Raw genomic sequence first — 26,945 nt, 5'->3', positions numbered from 1 at the left:
AGAGGCTGTTACTTCACGTTTTTTGAAGCCAGCTCCTGTAGGGAAAAAAACTGAGCAGGGAGCGTCCGGTGAAGCCTAGTAATAAAGACCATCGCCGCCCCCATTGAAGCGCGTGTATTTCAGACCTTCATGTAGTAAAGGTGTTGCGGGAGTTGACCTTGATGTAATGAACTGGCTACGCCCTCTATCTGTTAGTGCTGAGCCACTCAAAATTTGTTAGAACCACGCGAAAGTTCTGTAACGATAAAGCATGAACTGACATGAGAGGAACGCCGATCGCATCGAGCCGCTGCAGTTGGCGCAACGCGCCGTGCTCCAGCGCCGTTGGCGCATCTCCGGCTCTTTCTCTTTTGGAACGTCATACCACGTGGCGCTACAACTGTTCATGCTCAAAAGCAGCGAAAAATGATAGGGCATAGCAAAAAAGAAAAGACACGAGCAGTGCGCGGCCATCACTGCCACGTGGTTGCTCGCGTGATTCCGGTGCTGATAACTTTGGCGTGTCAGGAGCGGGGACGGCGGAGATCGCCGACGACGCAAGGTGAGGAGTCCGTTTCCTGGGGCTACAGCGAGGGAGCAGCGGGGAAGAACCTCCGCGGTTGGTCTACGGCAGCGGCACGGCCGCACGCGTTCCTCTCCAGCTTGGTCGCGGCGCCCCCGCCTTGCGCGGGTCGCGGCGGAGGTGGCGGCAGCTGCTGCTGCAGTCACACTATCAGCGTGATCGCAAAAAGTTTCTCCACGTTTATGACTTTCGAGTAACACTGCTTTGTGTAAATGTTTTCAAGGTGATTGCACCTACTTTTATTTATTATTTCGGTTCCCGTCCTGCAGTGTCCTTTTGACTCACTTCGCGAAACCTACATGTAACGGAAACCTGGATGTAAAGAAAAATCTCAGACTTTAAAAATTTCGTTATGACCACGTTTAACTGTAGAGCCAACATGAAAAAAGAGTGATTCTAGTAAATTTGTTCTCTGGACTTATAGTCAAGCACGCTTGGCTGAACTTGCGTGCAAGGCAGTGTGAGCATTAATAAAATATTTTCTCTGTTTTTGTGATTGTTTTTTTCCTAGCTACGCATGGCTGAACCTTATCTCGTTAGGAACAAACTCTTTGTGACTGCTTTATTCCGTTCATGCTGTTCCCATGTTGCTCCAGGGTTATCGTTCTGATACAAATGTGCTCCAGAATGGATATTTTTCTGCTCCAAAAATTGCTCCAGAACTTGAAATGGCTGGAGCACCACTGAGACTCACGTTCAGATCACAATCTGAGTCATGAATCCGGGCTTACATTCAGATTATGGTCTGAGTCGTGAGTGAGACCAGACTCGCATTCAGATCACAATCTTGACTCATGAGTCCGGGCTCACATTCAGATTATGGTGTTAGTCGTGGGTGAGACCAGACTCATGTTCAGATCACAATCTGAGTCATGAGTCCGGGCTCCCATTCAGATTGTGGTCTCAGTCGTGGTGAGTCCGGGCTCACACTAGACGATCATCTGAGTCATGGTGAGTCTGGGCTTGCATTCAGATCATGATGTGAGTCGTGGTCACTCCTGTCCAGTTTCCTGTGCACTTGTAATACTTATTACACTTCTGGTCGAGGTGATGATGCAGAGCAGTTTCATTGTTTCCTGATATGTAATTTCTGTTGCACTCTAGGAGATTATTAAAATGCGAGAAAAGTTTATTGGTCGTCATGCGTGGTCTCATTGACCTGTGGCTGACTGTAATGCCAGCCTGAGTGGCACGGTTGTTTAATTGGTTGCAAAACACATGCAGTGAGTGAAAGCAACCTGTGCTCATTGCTTGTGCCATTGCTTTCACTCATTCATTCACTGCATGTGTTTTGCAACCGGCACAAGCTAATTGCTTCCCAGAAATGAGTTACAGATTCAGCAAAACTTTATGCTGAGCAGGTAGCATCTTCAAGGATAAGTCGAGTATTTTTTTGTGTTGGGTCTGAATACCTCTGTGGGGGTTGAAAATTTGCCGTCTCCTGTAGGTAGTCCCAGTTACGGGTGATTTAGCGTGAACTGAAATCATGAAGCATTGGTTTTAATGCAAAGGCGTTGCTAGTCGTGCTATCGCGAGAAAAGCTCGTGTGTGCATGTGCACTCACAGATGAAAATAGTGATGTCATCAAGTGATGCACACTGGAGACAATCCTATGCCAGCAGGGGGACTACATATTTCAATTGTATGCCTCTTCTATGGAGGCCTCATTTTATCCTCATGGAAATAAGTGAAGCCATGGGAGAAAGAGGTCTGGTCTGAGCTTTTGTCTTGCATTTGACTACATTTGTGCACCTCGATGGCCTCATATATTGTGACTTTTGCAGATGAAGATGTGCTGGACACGTGGTTCTCCTCTGGTCTGTTCCCCTTCTCCATCTTTGGATGGCCAGATCAGGTGAGGATTGTTTACTGGATATATCGAGCTCACAGCCCTTAATGTAAAAGAATGTCAGCAGGAGCCCCAGTTTGGCTGCTGATTCAGCCTTGGGCACCTGCTGGCACTGATGATGGTGGTGCTGTCATGCGGTGTTTGCAATCTATGGGCAGTTCCTACGCACAGCCTCAGTGTGCAGCAGGTAGCCTATTGAGCAGTATGCTGCCAGCAGGTGGTGCCAATGTGGCCAGGGCTCAGTACATTACAGCCGGAAATTGTCAACTTTGAATAGTTTGCAGGCACTTTATTTGGATCTTCGAAATACGTAGCGCGAAAAACAAGACACAGGCAAGGTGAAGACAGGACACGAGCGCTTCACCTTGCCTGTGTCTTGTTTTTCGCGCTACGTATTTCAAAGATGCAATTGCTCTGACTAGCCCAGTTTAGCTTACTTGTGCACTTTATTTGGCTCTTATTAATGTTTGGGAAGATTTAAGAAGTTTTGCGGGGATACGGTGGCCGCAGTGGCAAAGACTCGACCCAGACAGACGGCAAAGACTCGGCACAGATGAGTTCCGTGAACTCAGACTACGGTTCAAGTTCGTGTGGCGGAAGACATTCAAGAACAGTACGAATTTGAAAACACGCGAGCGCAATGTCCCGACTCGTGCAGAATTTCAGCGTCGCAAGTTAAGAGGGTCCCTTTAGTCTTGCATTTCGTTTTGTTTGATCAAGTTTTCAATCTCCCCTGCAGTTCAAATTAATGAGGTTCCACTGTACACATTGTATGGCGGCTTGGGTACTGGCGGCGAGTGCGAACAAGGTCCAAAAAATCGAGTGGTCAGTTGCGGTGCGTCCGAAATTTCAAGCGCTCTTACACATTGGCTCTATGGGCCATGTCACGATGCCGCGAAAAAGTCCAAATAATGAAGCATGTGAGTTGTTGACTGTATTGCAATCCAGGAAGCGTGCATTTCGACCTGCAGGAAGGGAAAACAAAAGTGGTGGCCTCTCTGCATCATGCAGCATGGTGGTTTAGTTTCATGCTTTCAGTCTGCGGTGTCACTGTGGCCCATCGTGCGGCTCTCAGTGCAGCCCATCAAGAACATTTCAGGGAGCGCTCTGTCTCCAGACCATCCCGAGGGAACGTGGAACAAATGGTTTTGCCCATGTTGTGATCGCAAGCTGCTGCACTTTAGTTTCTCCAGGCATCTTATGTGGCGCCACTCTCATAGCAGATCGGAACGTCAGTGAGGAAATATCTCAGCACCTTACAATGCTTCAAGATGGAACACGTAACAGGAGCTCGGCATTGCCTGAGCTCTGCCATGCAAGCAGTAATTGAAAAAGTGCACTCCCAGTTTCCTCCACTTTCCTGGGGGAAGGGTTGTCCTGTAGTTTCCACTGCCCTTTTTTGTGCAACATTCGCTACAGCCAATCAGGTTGACTGAGCATGTGTGTTTCAGGGTTGGTTTTCACAGTTGGATTGGGACGTGCTTTGACGTCTGTGGGTGTGTGTGGCTTGTGCAGACTGTGGACCTGCAGGCCTTCTACCCGGGCACGCTCCTGGAGACTGGCCACGACATCCTCTTCTTCTGGGTGGCCAAAATGGTCATGCTGGGCACCAAGCTCATGGGCCAGCTGCCTTTCACCGAGGTGATGAGCATGCTGCCCCCCCGTTTCCTCTGCTGAGGAGGGGGGGTGCATAAATTAAGCTCCGTTTTATGGAGAGCCCATTGGCCATGTGGGAAAGCACATGGCCTCTTATGGGGGTATGATCATGGAAGACAGTTGGGCTAGTTGGTGTGAATTCGTTAGTGAATGCGACATTGCAGCTAGCGCGGAAAGCACAAGGACAGCGACAAAAGGAACCGACGGGACAGCACGCTAGTTTACTTCAACTGACGTTTTAATGCACACATAACAGATTTTCACACTTCTATTCGGCGCATGCCCAGGAGACTGTACCCCCGCCCCCTTTCTCTTTATCACGAAGCAGGTTGTCATAACAAAGAGTAAACATTTAAACCAAACTGACGCGCAAGTTTTTTGACAGATAGATTATCTCTTTTTTTCGGGAGGGCTACTGAGGGTGTGCTCACGCACTTGTCCCCTGCCTTATCAATGCAGAATGCTTCAAATACCTCCCTATCACCCTGCCTATGAAGCCGCCTCAGCACTCTCGTGTGGCTAAAGAGTGGAACGCATTCTTCTTCATTACCGCCTGTTGTTTTTACTATGCATTTGCGGCAATGTGCGGCCAAATGGCCCCCCCGCCATCAGAGCTGCGACTGTAGTCCGGTGTTTTCGTAGCCTTTCGTTCAGGCACTGGCCTGTTTGTCCAATGTAACACTTACCACAGGTCAGTGGGATAAGATACACCACACCGATGGTGCAGTGCACAAACCGCGTGGCGTTTTGTTGCGCAGGTTTCTGCCTGGTAAGCATTGTTGACCATTCGGCACATCCTAGACAGCTTTTGTGGGGCTGTCAAAACGACAGGGATGCCGCACTTTCCCGCGGCCTTTTTGAGGCGATGGGACAAGTTGTGCATGTAGGGAACAGGCACCGGACGAAAACACCGGACTACAGTCGCAGCTCTGATGACGGGGGGCCATTTGGCCGCACATTGCCGCAAATGCATAGTAAAAACAACAGGCGGTGATGAAGAAGAATGCGTTCCACTCTTTAGCCACACGAGAGTGCTGAGGCGGCTTCATAGGCAGGGTGATAGGGAGGTATTTGAGGCATTCTGCATTGATAAGGCAGGGGACAAGTGCGTGAGCACACCCTCAGTAGCCCTCACGAGAAAAGAGACAATCTATCTGTCAAAAAACTTGCGCGTCAGTTTGGTTTAAATGTTTACTCTTTGTTATGACAACCTGCTTCGTGATAAAGAGAAGGGGGCGGGGGTACAGTCTCCTGGGCATGCGCTGAATACAGGTGTGAAAATCTGTTATGTGTGCATTAAAACGTCAGTTGAAGTCTAGCGTGCTGTCCCGTTGGTTCCTTTTGTCGCTGTCCTTGTGCTTTCCACGCTAGTTGCAATGTCGCACTCTTATGGGGGATTCCTTGTGCTGTATTGTCTTCTGGTGTGTAAGTTGCGTTTTTTTCCTACATTTTTCATCGGTGTGTCTTGTGCAACGGTGTGGCATATACATACAGATGACTGTGTGCCATCTTTTGCCATCCCCTGTAACTAGGTTTGAAAAGGAAATTGATGTGTAAAAGATTAAAAAATTGAGTTATTAGAGGGACTGAGCACAGCGTGATCCGTGTCTCGTTACTGCAGAGACCCAGCTGTGAACAGCATTGAATCAGCTTGGCCTGGGCACAGTCTGCCGAGATAAATCTGATCATGTCTTGCATCACAAACTGTACGGTAAAGCCACGTGCCAGCAGCTTCGAAGAAGGAACAAACATCAAAAAGAATGCGTGAGGAAATTGGACTATAAGAGGTAGGCAGCTGAGGTATTTAAATACTTCTAGAGAAAGAGCCTTGACTCCTCACAGGGGCGGAAAAGAACTGGCCAGTCAGTAGGCAGGACACAGGGATGGAAGGAGCATTAGGTTAAAAAACGCAGAAGTTAGAAATTGGATGGAAAAGAACCAGAGTGCAGAACTGTATCGATACAAGGCAGATCAGGAAGGAATTGTTCTACGATAACTCAAGATGGAGTGCCCTACTCTTTGAAGCTAGGTCAGGGTGTCTTAGAATGTGCAGCTGCAAAAATAAATTTAACGAAGAAGATGACACATGTGCCGTGTGTGGTAGATCTGTGGAAACACCTCATAATCGAATGTCGAATCCAGATGTCGATGCAGGCGCAGTCACTCTTCCTGAGGCCCTAGGGTTTAACGATAGCAATGGTCATGTAAATAGATCTGCAGTGGAAGTTAGCAAAAAGCAATTGGAGGATTGGTGGCAGAAGGTGCAGCATTTATTATCTTTCTTTTTTTGTGCAAACAGTGCAGGACACAGAAGGAAAGAAGGAGAGGCAAACACGGGAGCTGTCTGTCCTTGTCCTGTCATGTTTGCACTAAAAAGATGAATGCTTTCTCAGAAAACCAACTAGCCCAACATCTAATTCTTTTAGAAGTGTAGGACTGGAAATGTAAAAGAAAATGGCAAATTTTGAGACCAGTTGATAACAGAGTTAAATGAAATGTGAAAAAGCCGAGCAAAATGGCACTTCAAAGGGGACGCTCCTATCTTCCTCCTCTCGTCCGTCCGTTGCCGAAAAGTTTTCGCTCTCCTGCTGAGAGGTGCGTTATGGCCGTATGGCCCAGTAGCTGACTACAGCTGGGGAACATCACCTGGAGTGGCATCATTTTGAGGCCACATTTGAGTCCATATGGTTCTCTGACCTCTATGGGTCAACAGGCCTCGCAAGGCCGCCCTGTTGTGTTGACGACAGAAGCCTCTGATTGCTGTAGAGTTGAGGAAGTAGGACGTCATTAACCCGCATTTGTTCCCTCACCCACTCTGCCGCTTCCGATCTCTTAACGTTACACACCTATCATTTTCCTTTCCATAGCTCGCTGCGTTGTTCTTAACTTAAGCTGAACCCTCTTTGTTAGCCTCCACGTTTCTGCCCCACAGGTGGGCACCGGTAGGATACAGCTGTTGTATCCTTTTCTCTTTGGGGATACTAGTAGACTGCCACTCGTGACCTGAGAGAACCTGCCCTATGCGCTCCACCCCATTCTTGTGCTTCTAGTTTTCTTAATCCATAAGAAAGGGGATGTCAGGGACTTGAGAAATTACAGACCAGTCAGCTTGCTGTCTGTTGTCTACAAGAAGGTATTTACTAAGGTAATCGCTGATTTTATTGTCACCTAGCTTGGAAGGAACAGGTACATAGTGTGTATGAAAACTCTAACAAAAGCACAGCAGCACTATCCTTAGTTCACTGTACTTTTCATTGTCACTGCAGTGAATCATGGGGGAACAACAATTAGTATCACCACTGTTGAGACTTTGAAAAACATCTCACCTCCTTGGGATATGGTTCTTACAATAACATTTGTTACGCACTGCAAATCAACCTTGTGCAACTACAAAATATCTCGTATTTATAAATTACAACTACCCCCTACCTCTTTGTACATTCAGTATACCTGTTTGCCAATAGTGGTAATTTTAATACCGTAGAATCTCGGTGATATGAATTCCTTGGGCGCACGCAAAATATTCGCATCATCCTGAATTCGTGTGATCCAATAGAAGCCAACTTCAACACGAAAATGAACAAAAACTTTATTATGCTTAACTACTTCTGGCCGAAAAAGTCTGCAATGCACTTGCCCCGCTGACCAGCCCCGTCTGAAATGCATAAAACCGTGCAGCGGTTTGGTCACTCATGTTGCAGGACATCGAGAGTGTTTTGTCATGCTCCTCGAGTTCATCTCCGTCATGTCCACGGTTGAGAAGTTGCGAGGCTGTCCCTGCCTTCAGTCGTGAAATCCTCACCGGCTCTTGGTTATCTTCCGTCGGAGCCGCATCAGGTCCCATCCACATTTTCAAAAATGTGTCTGCAGTCACATTGTCCCAACACATGGCTAGGAAGTGCACTGCGTCTAACAGACTTATCTGCAAATTCACATCTTTGTGCTCAATTTTCGCCAGAAGAAGTGATGCTTAACGTTGCAAATGATTAGGGGCTGCAGATGGCTGGTAGTATTCGCTGGCAGGAACCTGACTGTGATGTTGTTGAGTCATTTGCTTTGGATGGGCAGAAAACAAAATCCTTCAGTTTTCGGATGGCGTTTTATGTTCCACGTTTATGAGGAAATCTCGAAATAAATCTGCAGTCATCCAGGCCCTTTGGTTCCCTCTGTACAAAAGAGGCAAATGTCCTGCCAATCAGCTACTTGGACTTGCTGATGACTGTAAGCTGCAGCAAAAAAGTTCCTTGCTTTTCTAGCCTGGCACAAAGTCCTCTCCGGTTGCAGAAGAGGCCCGCCTCGTCGGCAGTAATAAATATGCCACGTGGTGTGCACTCAGAGCCGGCAGTGTGTTCAGCCAAGTGTTGACAGCTGACTCATCACCACTTTCTTTTCTTCACCACTGTGCATAAGTTCGTGCCTCTCTTTAAATCGGTGCAGCCATCCTCCAGAAGCCTTTGATTCCAAGATAAAGTGTGACGTTGTCAGCTTTGTCTCGCAGTATCTTGCCATGTACGTTGACGCCGGCCACTGTGACTTTACGAAACGATGTGAGCAGGACCTTTTCCAGCTTAACATGCATCACCTGCTTCACATTGGCGCCCAAGTTGAGGGCACTCTTAAAATAACATCTTGCTGGCCCACCATGGTGACTCCTTTGCCGAGTCATTTCTTCACTGGGGGCTTTCATCTCGAGTATGTCAAGGTTCTCCTTGTTTGGCCAGACCGTGTTGCGACGAATGAGGCGCAGCCCTGCCTGCCGCTGAAAGGGAGGCAGAGAGGGTGGCAGCCGGTTCGTATTATCCACACCGGCCCGAAATGTTCGTACATTTCTGAATCGAAACGCATTCTGTGCAGTGTCCGAGACACTTTCGAAATTGGGATCAATCATAATCATATCATCGAAATTCTACTGTATTCCTATTTGTTGCAATGTGTACAAATGGAATTTGCGGGAGCGGAGAACTCGTTGCCAATTAAAGTAAAACAACCTGGGAATTTTAAACTTAGGTGCAAGCGACATTTCCTCAGCATTGAAGCATTAGTTTTCTACTAGGGATTTGTGAATAGAGTTGCAAATCTCAAATCAAGAAAAAAACCTGAATGTCGAATTGAATATTGAATAGTAACGAGCAGTAACAACCTGTGAGATATGGTGAAGTGCTTGAAGATTCTCATGCAAAAAAATCAGCTGCTGTGTCGTCTGGCTGTGACAGTGTTGCCAGCCATGGAAAAAAGTTTTTCTCTTGGCACTTGGGTTGCTTGTGTAGTCAAGTATTTCATAGCCGTGCTGCACAGAGTGGGAAAATTGTGCTTGCCTGCTTTTATCCAGTATCCAAAAGGGCCCTTGTGGCTTTTGAAGCATCAGTGTTGCCTTGATTGTGGTCTGTGTGCCGTGCTTGTCGGGGCTGAGCACAATCACTTGGGGTTTATGAGCTCATTCGATGCAAGCTGCCTTGTTTCTTCAGTGCTGTTCTCTTACCTCTGTACCTGGAAGTCTTGTCGTCCTGCTTTTTAGCAAGTCTTTGTGGATCATCAGCTGCAGCACAGCAACCCATGTGTTCCATAGAGTGTCAGGCAGCCAGTTGGAGGCCTCTTTCAGCATGCTCCACCGGGTGTGGCAGTCTGCACGGAGATGTCTCTGGTTGCCTTCCTTGTTCGCTTCTTCCCTTTAAAAACAGAGTGTGCAGAGCTTCTGGCCTGAGACAGAGGCAGACTCCACTGCCACGAGTGGGGGCGATGCGTATATCAGTTCACTGCGTTTCCAGGTGTGCGCTGTGTGACATCAAATGATGCATTCTTTCCTTCTTTAATGATGTGTTCTTTTGAAGTGAGATGTACATGGTGAAAGTTTTATGCTTGTAACTCTGCCTGCGAGCGGAGGTGTCATGTGTGCTTCTTTGTTGTACATTGCCCACCCCCCCCCCCCCCCCCCCCCACTGTAATGCCACGGCGCTGTGGGTTCCTTACTAAATAAATAAATAAATAAATGCCATCGGAGTGCAGGTACCAGGTGTAATTCACTCTGTCTACGAGTATTCGCACACCCCTATTGCCTGGTGTCAGGCTGATGTTATTGCCGCCAGTGTATGCGGAATTTCAGAAGCAATTCAATCGCACTGGGCTGTGACTTGCAGGCAGGGGGCCATGTTCACTGATTGGGAGGCAGCTGTGAAGTCACCAAGAATGAAGGGCTGATTTGGCCAAAGTGTGTCGATGGCAGAGGCTGCTTCAAGATGGCCTGTTTGCATCGACTGGTGGGGAGGCCCACCGATAGATGGGTACTGGGCAAATGACCCTGTGCTGCTTCTCTTACTGACCCTGCAGGTGCTGCTGCACTCCATAGTGCGTGATGCCCACGGTCGCAAGATGAGCAAGTCGCTGGGCAATGTCATTGACCCGGTTGATGTCATCCAGGGCATCTCGCTGCAGGTGCGTTCACTCCTCTGTTTGGTCCTTCTCCTCTGGGCAGACAGGCATCTAGCCATGAGTGCCCTCGTGACCAGAGAGGTGTGGCAGCCGAATTTCGTTGGAGGCCCCCGTGCTAACAGTTTCCCGAGTCGCTCTTGGACGTTAGACCCCCATGAGCAACATGTGCCAGATAGTGAGCAAAACTTGAAGCTGGGCTTGTGTTATCTGCGCTGCAGCACAACATAGCAGTCTGTGTGCATGAAAAGCAATCCATGTGAGAAGCTCCACTTGCCAACAGTGCAAAACCCCTTGGACGGCTTCTGTCGAGCCCAGCTTGTCAGGTTTCTTCTGGCACTCTTTCGTTACCATGTTTTTGATAGGTTTCAGATGCGATTTTTTTCTGCAAGGTATGTGGGGTGAGAAGAAAACACAGTATGCATGAAAGTGCTAACAATGAACGTCTTTTCTCAAAATGTTTATTTCAACACAAGTACTTTGCGTGAATATTGCAAGCAAAAAAAATCGGCCCACTCAAAAAAGTAGAAGATGAACAAAAAATAGTACAGTTGAACCTCGTTATAACCAAGTTGAAGAATCCCAACAATTCCTTTGTTATAGCCACAGTGCTTTTTCTGGTCATGAAACTGAGGCCAGAGTTTCCCGCACCTGTTGACGGGCCGAGGTGATGACCTCAAAGAAGTGGCCAGCAGGCACCTGTTGTCTGGTTAGGTTGGCCAAACTGTATCTGCGGGGGGGGAAGTTGAGCACAGCGGCAGGCCTTCGTCAACTGTGCCCTGGGCGTGGCCTGCATCATTGCCCTGTCCTGCGGAAAACGCTATACAAGGGCAGACGGGGAGCCATCTTAGTTTAAGGGAGCATGCTCTAAGCATAACAAGATAAGCTCGGGAATTTAGCTTCGCGTGTTCTGACGTGCAAGTGCAAGCCCCACTTTAAAGAAGCAAAGATTCTGGGCAAAAGTGCAAACACAAATTTCGCTGGAGGCTTTCCACATCTACAAAAAAGTGAATCATTGTATTAGCGACGTGCCAGAAAGTTTGTACTCCTCGGAGTGGGAGAGCTATCTGTAAGAAGAACACCGCCTCTTACGTGCGTGCCTGTTTTTTCGTTAGTTTTTCCTCAATGTCTGCTGGTTCTTGACGCTTTCTTTCACTGCTGATACATTTGATACCTGTTATTTCTGCCATTGTAGATATTTAATGAGATTTCTTTTTTCTTTTCCTGTTAAGAAAGTCGGTGACGCCCTAGTGTCGTGTGCACATACCATGTGTACGCCTATATATTGTCAACTGTTCCGGAAAATAAAGCCAGTGGTTAGGAGCGTTCATGGTTGTGGTGTCTTCCTCCTTTGCGCCACCTTTGTATTCAAGTATGTCTGGTTGCTAGCTGTGAATGAAACCATATTGTGCAGTGGTGTGTTGTGGAACATGAATGATTTAAAGGGCCACTTGCAGTGCTCATAATCATGTCCCAGGCCATGTACTGTTGGCTGCGGAAGTAACTGGGACACTCTTGCTTGAAACTTGAGCTGTGGAAATGAATTTTAATATTTGAAATTGTGTGTGAATCGAATCAAATATTTTTATAATACTTTTCAAATACTGCGGAGTAGAATTATGTTCTGTGAAACATCACCGGAAAAAAAAAAAAATTGTGTGCAGTCATCAGATTTTTTGGTGTCAAGCAAATATAAAAATTGGCCGTGTATCGAATCGAATAATTTTGATTATCAGTACAGGTTCTTCAAAATAAATAGGGGCACTTTTGCACAAAACAAATTGATGGCCGCCACGGTGGCTCAGTGGTTATGGTGCTCGGCTGCTGACCCGAAAGATGCGGGTTCATCTCGGCTGTGGCGGTTGAATTTCTTTGGAGGAGAAATTCTAGAGGCCCGTGTGCTGTGCGATGTCAGTGCACGTTGAAGAACACCCGGTGGTCGAAATTTCCGGAGCCCTCCACTGCGGCGTCTCTCATGGCCCAAGGCGCTTGGGACGTTAAACCCCATAAACCAACCAACCAACAAAACAAATTGATGAAAAGAAACAAATATATTTCAAACAATTGCAAGATACTGCAGTTTGGGAATGTTACAATGTTTCACTATCAGTTCCGATGAACAAGAAGTTCGTAATTTCTGAACTTTTAGGGGTTAAAATAGTTCGAACAGTGAAAGTGTAGCCCAAATCATATCAAATGGCAAATACTATTCGAAAATTACCGTATTCACTCTCATAATGATTGCACTTTAAAAAAAAAATTGACGCAAATTCACGGGTGGGATTATTACGCGGGGTAAATTTGCTCCAAAAAATTTTTGAGCACCGAAAATGCAAACAAATTGCAGGTCAGACCCTTGTTACACGGGCGCGCTTAAACTGGTTACTACTATCCACACAGCGGACCAAACTGCGGTTATCGCAAACTGAGCTTGGCGACCGTGGTTTACGTCGTTAACCGAGAAGGTGGTGTCGTCTAGTGACAGAACGTGCCCGACAGCGAAAGACAGCGAAAAGCGCACGAGCTGGCCCGCTTCAAGAACATACTTTTTTCGCACTAAATCATGTTTCAAGAGCAGTGCATAGGCGGTGTGTAGAGTGCCGTGCAACAGTGCATTTATGCAGCCTTCGGTCTCGTCCAAAGGCACAGCAACAGCGTACTGCAGCAAGCTACGCATTTTACCGCCTCCGGTCCCTGCCATAGCGTTAAAGTAGGTGACACGTTTGCAACGGTCGCTGCACCGGATTCTGTGAGCTTACTGCAATGGTGCCGCCTGCGAGCACAGCGGATGACGGCGTTCTGGTGTGCTACTCCCTAGTTGTCACGAGACCTAACTTGTTTTTTATCAAAGCCACAGCAGACGGTGCTTTTGAATTGACCAGAGCTATGGTCTACTTATGGCACTGCCTTACTGACAACCTCCTTGTTTCATAGTAAAAGAGAAGTATATGACCGATTTCAGCGACAGCCGCTATGCGGCTGCAAACACAAAACTAGCTTGTATCGCAGTTATTACTCCTACCAGCAATTTGGTACAAGTCAGCGATCCTCAAGGAGGATTCATTTTTGACATTCCCGTATCCCAGGGCTGATTATTTACGAGAACAAGAAAGTTTAGCACGGTTTTCTGGTGCTGGTGCCAGGGATCCGCCGTAGAGATGTTTGGGCGGCTTGGGCTGTGGAAGCAGTGCCGGACAGCGCCGTCGGACATTGCGCCAACTGCACTGCTAGATATTTGCAAATGTCGGTTCGCTCCAGACCATTGCGTCACTTCGTGCATTGCACCGCAACCCAGAAGAGTGGTGAGCCTTGTGACAGTGGCAAACCGTGATTCGAGATAACCGCAGTTAAGTTTGATATCTGCGGTTCAAGCATAACCACATTTAGACTGCCCGTGTGACTGCAGGCCAACCAACAGCAACATTTCAGCAACAGCAACATTTCAACCAACATCACAACAAAAATGGCGGCTGACAGATCAAGATGGTCATCTGCACGTGCCATCTGTGGAAAAGGATCATTGTCGGCTAGACTTGGCTCACAAATTGCAGCGGCAAGTTCGGGGTGCGATCATTACGCTGGGAATAAAAAAAAAATCGAATTTTGCCAACAAATGTCAGGGGTACGATCATCATGCGAGTGCGATCATTATGTGAGTAAATATGGTATTCGAAGTTTCAAATATTCTTACACCCCTACTTAAAGCCAAACGTCGCTGTCGAAGTGCGGGCAACCATATGTACCTTGCATGCCACTGTCCATCTGCAGTATTGGGTTGTTGTTCTGCGTTCTGCGTTCATGTTAAATTTTTTTTTGTGGCTGGTAGAACTTTTCACTGCATCTCATGTACACCCAAAAGTCGTGCTGATATTGGCTTGTTTCATTCATTGCAGCTTCTACATATTGGACTCTCTGTAAACTCTGTGTAAAAGGTGGCAGGAACATCATGTTTGTTAAAAATTTACTTTGCACCATTTTATTGCACAGGGGTGTGGCCATGGTTAAGCAGAGGGGTGTTCATATCTGTGCACGCATGTTTAGCTAACGTACCTCACACAGTAATTCTCACTGGCAGTTGAGTTGACCACCACTTGAACTGCACAGTTGGAGATGTTGCACGGCAACACTAGCTGCCACTGAAGTGCGACATGAGTGAAACAGCGCGAAAGAAGAAGCCCGAAGGCGAAACGAAGAAGGGACAGGAAAGAGCGCTGAATCCCTTCTTCGTTTCGCCTTCGTCAGAATGAACCAACTAGCCCGGCAAAAAGCTCTGCTTGATTGCCATTGAAATCTCAATGGCAGTTCACTTCGACTGAGGTCGGGGGCTGCAGTTGAATGGGTCAGCTGACAGGTCAACGACACGCTGCAGAGTCGGCAGCATCATTTTATCAGATCACACTAAAGGTCATTGCTAGTCCCAATCTGGCACTAATCAAATGAACATGCAAAGCAGCATGAGGAAAACAACAGCTGAGCAACGAAGTGCCTGTAGTAACAGGGGAGATGAAGGAATCCACATGGTGCGTGCAGGAGCTGAACCAGAAGCTGCACGACTCCAACCTGGACCCTGCGGAGATTGAGCGAGCCAAGGTGGGCCAGCAGGCCGACTACCCTCGAGGCATCCCTGAGTGCGGCACTGATGCCATGCGCTTTGCCCTGTGCGCCTACATGTCGCAGGGTGGGTGGTGCTCTGTGCAGGTCTGCGTAATCAAAAGCAGTGGCTGCACCTGATTGGTCGAAACGCTGGAAGCGGATGTGCTGGCTGGGATGCAGCGAAAAGGGTCAAAGAAACCAGACGGTAACGGTAACGTGCACTCCATAGCAGCAGTCGCTTAAGGACAGCCAACATGGTGGCACGCTCTCAAGTGGAGCCTCTTACTTTGAAGTGAACGCGTCGGTGTTACTGTGTTTTTTGGCTCATGAACAGGCTATAAAGTGGGTACAGGGCTTTCGCTTCATCTTGTCTTGCCTATAACAAATTGGAAGGACAATAAGTTTGGCCTGTTTTTTTATTTTCTTGGACTATTCAGTAGCTTTTAGGCCTAATGAGCACTGGTTTGTCGTAGAAATTGTTTTCTTCATCCAAACCGGATGGCACCACTATCACCGGAGTTATCTTGTCTGTGTACATAGAATGATGTAACATAAAGCATAATGTCCCTCAAAATGCTTGCGTTTACTGCGTGCAAACCTGCATTTGCTATCCTAGAACTCTCTATTGGCTGTTGAAGCATCCTGCATCATTGTCTGGTGTAATGTCTGGCAGCGTTAAACCGCTCATGTGCACAGGTGGTCAGTCGCCCGCCATGAGCTACTACACCGATGTGTTTGACGTGCCAGAGGTGGTTTTTTGGCGTCCCTTACGGTTCTCGTTAGCCACGGTTATGTGGCTGTACACTGAGCTTGCAAGTTAGTTTTCAGGCGTCAGTGTGGGTGTGCATGCACTTCGCACCATGGCGAACCTATGAAAATTTCATCTGTGAAGTCTTCCAACACATATATGAAGAGAAACACAGCAAGAAGGTGTTTTAGCTTATCCCTTTTATTTATTTGCTGCAGAAAAATGGGAAACCTCGCAGTTCTTGCAGTGCCTGCATAAAAGGAATGAAAAATGTAAATTACCATCTGTGCAACGGTCCAAGCACAGTAGCAACTCAGCGATGTTGCAGACGGCAAGTCGTCATTTCATTTCATTTTATTACCTTAAAGGCCCCTAAAAGGGGTGGCAAGAATAAAAGCACTAATTCACAATAACAGGAAACCTTCTACATTATCAGGGAAAAGACATGGGCAACAGATGATGGCAACGTTGTTTGGAAGGCCGTTGCAGTCTGTGGCTGCACGAGGAGCGAAGGAATTGGAAGAAGTGACGGTGCGTGAGCGTGGACGGGGGCAACTTGTAGGTGCAGTGAGATATGCGTGCTGGGGCAAGAATGTAAGGTGCGATGCGCTGTGGAAGAATTTGTGAAATAAAGACAGGCTGGCAATGCGACGGCGGAGGGTGATAATCCGGATGCTGTTTTTAAGGAGGAAACGGTGATGTCATAAGAGTAGGATGAATGAATGAAATGAGCAGCGCGATTCTGAAGATATTCGAGGGCATTGATGAGATATGCTTGATGAGGATTCCAGATGGGCGACACAAATTCTAGTTTGGACCTGACGAATGATTTGTAAGCTAATAACTTGATGAAGTTGGCGCTTTAGGAAACCTAACATCTTGTTTGCTGACAATATTATATTAGTGACATGCAGGCTTCAAGAAAGATCAGTAGAAATAGTTATGCCTAGATACTTGTATGACTGAACTAGTTGTACGGGAACTTCAGTTATTACGTAAGAGAAGGTTAGAGGATTACTGCGACGGCTGATGACAAAAGATTACACTTACGTGGGTTAAGTTCCATTAGCCATTTATTACACCACTCCTGAACAGCATTAAGATCATTTTGAAGAGAAGATTGGTCAGCGGTGGTGAGAATAGCACGGTAAAGTACACAGTCGTCAGCGAACATGCGTATGTTAGATGTTACGTTTGAAGGCAGATCATTAATGTATATAAGAAACAGTGGTGGGCCAAGCACAGATCCCTGTGGGACGCCCGACGTTACTAAGAGTGAGTTAGAGTTCTTATTGTTAACGGAGACAAACTGCGAACGATTAGTCAAAAATTCTTCAATCCACTTCAAAATATGGGGGTGCAAATTTAATCGAGAAAGTTTTATCAGCAGGCGTTTATGGGGTACTTTATCAAAGGCATATTCAAGAAAATTTTGCGCAGAATTTTGTTATTCTACGCAAAGTTTTCTTGAATATGTCGCTGCACCAACTGGCCCAATGTTCTGCTCTACTAAGTTTATCAAAGGCTTTGGCAAAATCTAGAAAGATGATGTCAGTCTCTGTAGATTACAATCAAGGTTAGCATGCAGATCATGAATGAATGTTGCTAGTTGGGTCTCGCAGGAGTAACCCCGGCGAAACTTGATGGAAAAAGGTTATTCGAATCAAGGAATGCCATGATGTGGGTATAGATGACGTGTTCCATGATTTTGCACGGAATACTAGTCAGAGAGATGGGGCGGTAATTAAGCGGCGAGTTCTTGTTACCTGACTTGTAGACTGGAACGACCTTCCCGTTTTTCCAGTCTATGGGCAGTTGACCTGTGAAGAGTGACTGAGCACAACAGAGATGAACATATATCTGTGGTATTAATCAGGATTTTAGTGTTGATGTTGTCAATTCCAGCAGAGGATGATATTTTAATGTTTTCTATTAGTGACAAAATTCCTGCAGAAGAAAATATAAGAGGAGGCGTAGTATCTTGAATAACTGGGGGGTTTGAAGGAAATGTCGGATCTGCCTTAGTAGTAAACACGGATAAAAAGGCTGTGTTGAACATGTTGGCGCATTCATTTCCACAGACAGTTGCACCCGAAGCATCGGTGCGGGGAAACAGTGCGTGTGTGCTGGGGTTAATGACTTGCCGAAACCTACAGGGGTTAGTTGACAACATTTTAGGCAGATCGGAGTTCAAAAAACTGCGTTTGGCTTCTCGAATACTTTATAAATAAGTTTTTTCGGCTACATAGTATTTGTTCCAAGCGTTCTGACTAGGAAGCAACTTGGCCGATCAGAAAAGACGCTTCTTTTTATTTTCAAGACGTTTGAGTGTATTTGTGAACCTTGGGTTTTGAGGGTTATTTTGTATTTTGTATGTTCGGAATAAACCTGTCGACCAAATCTTCGATTTTCTTCTTAAACAAGGACCAGTTATCATGGATGGATCTTTGATGAAAGCTGGATTGAAATGGTGGTAAAAATGTGCGAAGTTCATTATTTATTGCTGTGTAGTTTCCTTTATCGTACAGTCGGATAGTTCGTTTAGAAGTTACGCGTAAGGGCGGTTTAATCGTGAAGCCGGCATGTATGACGTGGTGATCGCTGACGCCTGGTAGATACGTGATCGAATGAATGCATTCAGGCTTATCCGTTAATATTAGGTCTAGGATTTAACGCAGTCTTCGGTTACACGGGTTGGTTCGGATGTAGTTTGAATGAGGTTAAAATAAGGCAGACGTCTAGAAATTCATTAGCATCCTTATTACCTGTAGCGGTTAGGTTATGCCAGTCAGTACTCGGAAAATAGAAATCTCCGAATAGGAGAGTGCAGGTGTTACGGTGCTTAGCTTTAATTTCATTTAATGTGTTATTAAAGGGCAACTCCGGGGATTTTTCGATGTTCATCGATCGAAATGAAATTTTAAGACTGTATTCTTTATGGTAGTCTGGTATCTCATGTAAAATTTCGCACCTGGAAGTGGCGTAGTTTTTTCGCAAGCGAATTTTTAAGACAAGTGCTCCTCGACGCGAGCGGTGCCCATTGATCGAGCAACTTCTACACGCCACCCTGCACTGTGACGTCACTGGCGGGGCGGCATGTCGGGCGCGCGCTGGCGCTGGCAGTGCAGGGGAAAACTGAAAATTGATTTTGAGGAAAGTAAATGACGCAGCAATGGACACCCGAACCGGGACATAAGGGAGGAGTGAAAGAAAAAAGGAAGAAAGAGGTGCTGTAGTGGAGGTCTCCGGAATTATTTCGACCACCTGTGCAATTTCGCGCCATCTCAACGTGCCAGATGCGATGGGTCACGGCAACTTCTGGTGTGCTGTGGGCTGCACAAATTCTTCATCTGTGACAACGGGCATGATCTACCATAGGTTTCCTAGCAATAAGAACCTTCGCAACAAGTGGGTGAGAGCTGTCCGGCGTGTCAACTGGTCTCCGAGGAAGCATTCCCGCTTGTGCTCGGAACATTTCACGCCAGACTGCTATGAGGACAGCGTGTACCTCAGAGGGAGCTTTGGACTCGCTAAGGCTTCGTTCAACCGGGGCTTGAAGGCAGATTCTGTGCCAAAGTTATTCGAGTACAACCGCCCATCGCAGCGGCCAGCTGAACGAAGCGCGGCCGTCAAGAGGAAGCGGACCACGGAGAGTGCGCTTAAAGTATGTTGGATTGTAGAACTGTAGCTGGCGTGAATTCGCTTCCAAAAGCTCGCCGTCGAGACAAAGCTTCGCAAAGAGAGGACTGTTGGTTATGCACTCCCCTGTAAGGATGTTGTGCACCGCGCAACGTTTCGGCAGCAGATTCTTTCATCAGGCTGGGTCGGCCGGCACTCGCCACAAAAACAGCTATCAGCGGAAGCATCACATTAACTTTTGTTCTGACGACTGTGTCACAAATGCATGCACGAGAAGTCACTCAAATACTTACTTCTCCGAGTTCAGACCGTCTCCATGCTGCAGGTGACGCGGCCTGTGGTGTGACTTGGCTAGCTCGCGCGGCGGTGGATCATACCTGAAAGGCGACTTGTCCAGTCTGAAGTTGTCGAATGAGTCGTCTTCTAAAGACTCGCTGGTCTAACAAAAGCTGTTCTCCGCGCTTCAGCCATGTTGACAGCGCGGCTCCCATGGAGTTTTTTTTCCTCCATGGCGGCTCCGAACTTCGCAGCACGGCGAACCTGCTAGTGACGTCACAGTCAATACCCCACGAAGGCACCTCTCCGGTTTCGGTTTTGCGGTTTCGGTTTCGAGTTTTGCGTTTTTTGCTGTTTAAAAATTATTTTGGGCTTGCTTTTGAAAACCTTGTATCGTACACATTACAGGAGGTTCTTAGGAACACAAAACAGCCATTAACTTAAAACGGCTGAAAAATCGCCGGAGTTTCCCTTTAAGTTTTCAAGGGAAGTCTGGGTAGCTAGGAGGCCTGTAGCAAACGCCAATCACAACTGATTTAGGTGAAGCATGGCATAAAACCCATAATACTTCTATATCTGATGAAAGGTGAACAGCTGAGCATGATAGATCCCGAGCGGTTGCAATGAGTACCCCCCCTCCCCTTCGATCTGGGCGATCTTTGCGAAAAACACTGAAATTAGGCAAGTCAGCAAGTACTTCACTATCAGGAATGTCACTGTTTAGCCACGTTTCCGTCAAGACTAGTATGTTGCTAGCAGATGAAGTGTCGCGCTTTGAAATGAAACTCCGCACGTTAGTAAAGATCGCTGAAAGTGCTTCTTGCTGTGCATGCTTCGAACGATCTGTCGATAGGTGCTGAGGTGGTTGCTATTTCACTTCTTTTACTGTTTGGGATGATTCGTCGAATATTGGGACCAATATGTAGTGTTTTGAAGCGCAAAGAGAACTTAGTGGATTTGGCAAAGGCTACAAGATGTTTGCGGGCGTTACAAACGGGAAGGGAGAAGTCTTCGCCAATACTGTAGTTGGTGCCTTTAAGGATGCTTTCTTTAGTTTTCGATGAGGTGAATTTCACGATGATTGGCCTGGTGCGATCAGTTGAGTACGCTCGATTAGATTGGACGTGATGGCAAAATCTAGCTGAGTGGAGCAGTGACGAATGACTGTTCCTTCCGAGTCTGCAAACGTTTCAGTGGAGTTAGTGTCAGGAATGTTCTAAAAATGAGATTATATTACGGCGAGAGCGATTTTCTGCATCGTCCATGCGTGCTTCAAGTTTGTCGATCTTGCAGGCAAGTCTGGTGTTTAAAGTTTTCAGGGAGTCTATCTCAGAATGGAGAGTGGAAAGTGTGGCGTAGTGTGATTCCAGGGTGTCCATGCGCTTGTTTAAGTCGGTCAAGGTTGTTTCGGTAGTTTTCAGTTGATGTTTAATGTCCTGCAGATCGGAAATTAATGTAGTTAGTTTCTGGAGCTCGGAAAGTATGCAATCGTAACGGTCGGGGCCTGGGTTAGATTCGACATCGCCTGACAATAGTAAAAGGAAACGGAGAACACGTGAACACTTGGCAACAATACTGCAGCAGCACTGAGGGCTCGGCAGCTGCATTAAAAAGTAGTTACTGGTTTTTTTAGCAAATAGGGAAAACTTGTTACTAACCTGCATTGCGAAAAGCAGAGGATTAGTAGTCCGTGCTGAATTATAGAATTGTAGAATAGAATTATAGATGTCCCTGGCGATGGGGCTGGTCACTGATGGTCCAGGATGGCGTTTGATGGGGCAGCAATGGTGATGGGGCAGGCGGATGAAAATAGCCTTTTTCATGACACTTCGGGGCGGCCGTAGACACTGATGAACAGGAGGCAGACGATAGAGGGGCGAAAAGCAGTTTCAGGGCGAGGGTAAACACCTGCATTGCGAAAAGCAGGCTGACACACAGCTACCGAGCCCACCTTATTTTTTTTCATGGATGATATGCTATGTGATGGCTGTCTTGACGGATGACGTGGTATCGTACATCTTGCCCTCTTTACTAGTGTGTTGAAACATGTCAGGGATTCTCTTGGTTGATCGAAATGCAGCCACTTCCGGTGGCTCCTGTCTCTGGAGGACTGCTCTACCATGCACGAGAACAAAGCTTCCTTTTAGCATCCCTTCCTGCACTTTCTCACAGCATTCTTTAAGAGTCGAGTGGGAGTAGTCATTTTAAATGACACCCTTTTGTGTATTGCTTTCTTTTCAGCGAAACAACTTTGGAGATGTTTTGTACCCAATAGACTTGACCTTCACATTAAGTCTATCATTTATCTAGCTTTTCTATTAATGACTGTTCCTCAGGGCTTTCAGCAGTACTGTAGGTGACTAGATTCGACTACGGTCCTCTAGATCTGTCAGTTTTCTAGTTTGAAAGGTCATGACTTTTTCAGTTGACCGCAGGCTGGTTTGAAATCGTTAAGTGGTGTCCGAAAATTGTATACTGTCGCCAAGCTGTTTTTCCAACCGAGTCAGCATCAGTTGGAAGCTACTGAATAATTTTTCCATGCTGTTTACTCATTCTTTTAAGTGGTTCATGTCGCATCGCGAGGCTGACTGACCCTCGAGTAACTGCTCGAACATGTCTTTCTGCATTGGACCAGGATTCGTTTCAATGTCCCCGCTACACATCAACAATAGTGCCGTTGTATTCCAGCAGTCAGCAGTAGAAACACAAATTGCCTGTGGGCTAGCAGAGCACGACAGTCATCTCGGACAGAAGCTACGAGACGCCTTTCACCAGCCTGGGCGAAGTTGTTCCCCAGTTTGGTCACTCATGACCACCCAGCAGCAGGCAGCGAAGGGAGGGTGTTGTTCCCACCCAGGTCGAGACATCAACCTGGACATCAACCGGGTGGAAGGCTACCGGCACTTCTGCAACAAGATCTGGAATGCCACACGCTTTGCCCTCCTGTCCCTGGGCGAGGCCTTCCAGCCGCAGGCGGAGTGTCCGGTCAGTGTCGGGGACGAGGTGGAGAGGGGGCTGAGCTCACGGGGTCTGTTGTCTGCCCAGCAGGCTCCCCGGGAAGGAGCCCTGATGGATCGGTGGATCCTGTCTCGGCTGTCCGCTGCCACAGAGCTCTGCAACTCAGGATTCGAATCCTACAACTTCCCCCAGATCACCACAGCCATCTACAACTTCTGGCTGTACGAGCTCTGTGATGTCTACCTGGTAAGGATTTTGGTTGCTTTTTTTTTCTTTGTGATGATAATGCCTCAGGGCCCTTAGCCCCTACATGTGCAAAAGCATCAGGGTAGCACTGGGTTCACATCAGGCGACAGCATCACAGTCACAAGGCGGAACAGCGCAGGCTGCACACGGACAAGAAAGCAGACGAGACACACACACAGCGCTCACTTACAACTGCAGGTTTATTTTTCCAGACACTTCGGTAAATATACAGCAGCATCAAGATGCTGCTGTATATTGCATCAAGATGCTGCTGTGTATTTACCGAAGTGTCTGCTGTGTATTTACCGAAGTGTCTGGAAAAATAAACCTGCAGTTGTAAGTGAGCGCTGTGTGTGTGTCTCGTCTGCTTTCTTGTCCGTGTGCAGCCTGCGCTGTTCCGCCTTGTGATGAACCAACTAGCCCGCGATGTGTTATTCAAGCATCACAGTAACACCAAAGATGGTTACGAAAACTTGTGATGCACACATTGCAGTAATAGAAAAAAAGAATGTGCAGTAAAAGCTCGTTAATTTGACACGACAGAAGCATCAAAAATTGTTGAAATATCAGAGTGTCAATATATTGAATGAACAAAAACAACAACAAAAAAATGAAATATGCCCCAGGATGACATACCTTTATTTGCCAAAGAAGTGTATAATCATCATCCATTCTTTTTTGGGCAGATTTGAGCTGTGACAATAGTGCTAATTGCTGCCAGATGCTCCGTGGCATGTGTACCATTAGGAATCTATTCACAGGAGCCCCCCCAGGGCTTCTCTTACGATGCGCTTTGGTGGTTGGGGCAGCCGTTTGCAATCTTCCGATGAGCCATCCCTGCCGGCACCTGTGGTCTCCTGAATCACTTGGTCCCCATCAGTCTGCACAGCAGTCTATCTCCTCCTCTGCACCACAGGCCCATTGCTCGAAGCACGCACTTCTTCCCAGCAGCTTCCATGCACACAACCATGAGAGAAGCACCAGCTTGATCTGCCCAATCATGGACCAGAGAAGAGGGAGGGAGGAAGGACGGACAGAGTCTTCACCCTTCCTCCTTCGGTGTGTCTGCTGGGGCCGTTGCGCTGTTATTCGGTCCCAACTGCAGTGCCAACAATTAAAACTTCTGATCCACAACTATGAGCACCTTGACTCCAAAACGCTGGTTAAAGCCAGGAGTGAAAAATGTGCAATGTCATCGTTACCTTGTTAACCAACAGGCCCCTCGTTCTTGAAGCACGTTCCCAATCAGTGTTAGTAGCTCTTTCCTTGCTGGGTCACTGTTGAATGTGATCATTTTGTCCTGGAGTGCTGCCTAGCGTCGTAGACAGCCAGAGCCCTATCGTCTGCCACTCCTCGACCACGTTTTCGTTGACAGACGCTCCTTCTTTTTTTTAAAGAAAGTAAAGAAAGTATTTATTTAGCATAAAACATGAATTACAAACAGACAATTTCAGGGACCCAACAAAATTTGTTTAAGGGTCCCGACCACTATGAGCTATTACATATGACGTAGACGACAGCAACAAATAACGCAACTATATGACAATAAGCATGTTACAGCAGTAGGCACTGGATACTAGTGACAATATCAAATAAACATGTTATAATTAGAAAAAAAAACACAAACCACAGCACTAAAGAATGTAGACTAGGTTGAATTTAGTAGAAAATGTTTTAATTGTTTCTGAAAGGCATGAAGTGTAGGTGAAATTTGAACGTTATATTCAAGACTATTCCACAGATAAGGACCCGTAAATTGCAACGTTTGTCGACCATAATTTGTATGTATTGTAGGAAGCAAGAGCCGATGTCTTGTAGTAGACGTGTTCGTGCGTAGTGAGTGACGAAGACATACTGTAGTTAAATTGAGTGTGTTGTGAATTATCTGATAAATTAAGGAAGCGGTATTATAAGTTACTAGGTCATATACATTTAGGATACCAAGAACGGCAAATAATTCATCCGGATGAGTATGCTGAATGTTTTGCGCGACAATTCGAAGAGCTCTTTTTTGAAAAGCATATAAGGGGGCAATGTGAGATGAATATGTGCATCCCCAAACAGACACACAGTAATTAATATGTGAATGGACAAAGGCGTAATAAAGGTTAACAAGCACATCAACGGGGAAAAAATTTCGGCATTTGGAAAGTGCATGCAGGCCGTATGAGGCTTTTTTAATTACTGAACGGATGTGTAAATCAAACTTGAGATAACTATCTATCACAATACCCAAAAATTTTGTGTTGGTAGCATGCTGAATAGGCCGGTTATTGTAAATTACATCTGTATGCTGAGACACAATTCTTCTGCCAGAGTGAAAAAGGATAAAAACGGTTTTATTAGGATTAAGGTTGACTGCATTCGCCATGCACCATTTATGTACATTTTGTAATTCTTTATTTACTTTTCTAATCAGGGCACTTTCATCACGATCTGATAATACTAGAGTCGTATCATCGGCATATAATACAGTTTGGGCATAAGTTAATTGGGAAGGCAAGTCATTGATATAAAGCAAAAAAAAAAACAAAGGTCCCAACACGGAGCCTTGGGGAACCCCGATATTAATCACCTTTGCAGTCGACTGTGAATTTCCGAAGAAAACAACTTGATGGCGGTCCTTTAGGTAACTTTAAATGAGTGTTAGGGGTGTGCCGTTGACGCCGTAACCAATTAACTTTTGTTTAAGAATGCTGTGGTTTAGAGAATCACAGGCTTTGGCGAAGTCGATAAATATGCCTGCTGCTAGGGAACCCGAATCAATAATCTTCCTAACTATGTCAACAAAGGTCGAAACGGCAGTTGTTGTGGAATATCCTTTTCTGAACCCAAATTGGTAGGGTGACAGAATACTGTGTTTTTCTAGGTAGCTGTTAATTCTTGCTGCTAACAGTTTTTCAGCGACCTTGCTGAAAAACGGTAATATTGATATCGGCCTGTAATTCTGGATGTTATCTTTTTCTTTTGACTTGTATAATGGAAGAACTTTTGCTACTTTCATTTTTGCCGGAAAAACGCCTGTCGAGAAAATTAAATTGACAATATGGGCTAGCACTGGAGATATTATTTCTATCACCAGTTTAGCACTTTGGGCTGAAATGTTATCAATGCCACAAGAAGCATTACGCATGCCGGTTATTGCTGACTTTACCTCATCACCATCTGTAGGAAAAAGATAAAATGAGCCAGTTGGTCGGACGAGGCATGTGGCGCAGGGTTCGGTTGGATTTATATTTTCTATTGACGAAAAGTAATCGCTAAAAGCTGCACAGATATCCTCTGGTGACGTATGTGTTGTGCCATTATATGCTACTTTATCAGGCAATTGTTGCTTTCTTTCTCTGCCAAAGTATTTGTTCACGATACTCCAGTTTTTCTTTGAATCCTTTCCATTAAAACGGACCTGATCACTGAAGTAGGCTTTTTTTGCAGCAAAGAGCACATTGTTTAAAATTCCTGAGTACTCTGAATACCGGCGTCTTAATGATGCATTAAAGGGTTGTTTTTTTAGTTTTCTATACATATTGTATTTCTTTTTCGCCGCACACATTACTGCGCTAGCTTCTGAAACGAGTCAGCCAACCTTCAGAAGCTTTAAAATATTCAACATTCATTTTTGTGGTGAACCTTTCAGCCTGGGCACAAATTAGTGGCCCACTCACTTGTGTTTGCGATCCATTATAGTACAGCTCCTTTGAGTTCCAGGTCGCAGTCATTTTCTTTTGGGATTGAAGGCTTCACCGTTGAATGCCTCCAAGATACTTTTTTTCATTTTAGATCTGCGTGGCCAAGGTTGTTCTTCATGTTTGTTCATCATGTCGTGGTGTGAAACGCCGTTCTTGAGCACACTCAGTGTTTCCCCTTTCGCCTGCTACTGTGGCCTGTTTGCCGGTGTCGCCATTGCACGCGATGCGGTGGCAAGACACGCAGGCACACCCACAAGCATGCTGGCGAAGCATGCAGGGAATGACCAAGAGTGGCGACTTGGGGTT

The 26,945-nt window shown here is 46.3% G+C and overlaps 1 protein-coding gene across 6 annotated transcripts in view; it reads left to right on the top strand.

Moving 5' to 3' along the window:
• Nucleotides 1-26,945, top strand: part of ValRS (Valyl-tRNA synthetase) — a 111,840-nt gene that overhangs the window by 55,365 nt on the left and 29,530 nt on the right. For 4 of the 6 annotated variants that reach the window (XM_089563279.1, XM_089563282.1, XM_089563277.1 and 1 more), the window contains exons 16-21: nucleotides 2,347-2,417; nucleotides 3,927-4,052; nucleotides 10,392-10,496; nucleotides 15,021-15,168; nucleotides 22,604-22,731; nucleotides 22,792-22,950. In XM_089563279.1, the coding sequence (XP_089419405.1) occupies nucleotides 2,347-2,417; nucleotides 3,927-4,052; nucleotides 10,392-10,496; nucleotides 15,021-15,168; nucleotides 22,604-22,731; nucleotides 22,792-22,950 (737 nt within the window). The remainder of the gene's footprint in view (nucleotides 1-2,346; nucleotides 2,418-3,926; nucleotides 4,053-10,391; nucleotides 10,497-15,020; nucleotides 15,169-22,603; nucleotides 22,732-22,791; nucleotides 22,951-26,945) is intronic. The other 2 variants (XM_089563280.1, XM_089563278.1) reach the window with 1 other exon arrangement.

The sequence above is a fragment of the Amblyomma mixtum genome, chromosome 10, assembly GCF_055824585.1.
Source record: "Amblyomma mixtum isolate Tamu chromosome 10, ASM5582458v1, whole genome shotgun sequence".
Taxonomy (NCBI): Eukaryota; Metazoa; Arthropoda; class Arachnida; order Ixodida; family Ixodidae; genus Amblyomma; species Amblyomma mixtum.
This window is presented reverse-complemented; position numbering and strand designations above follow the sequence as displayed.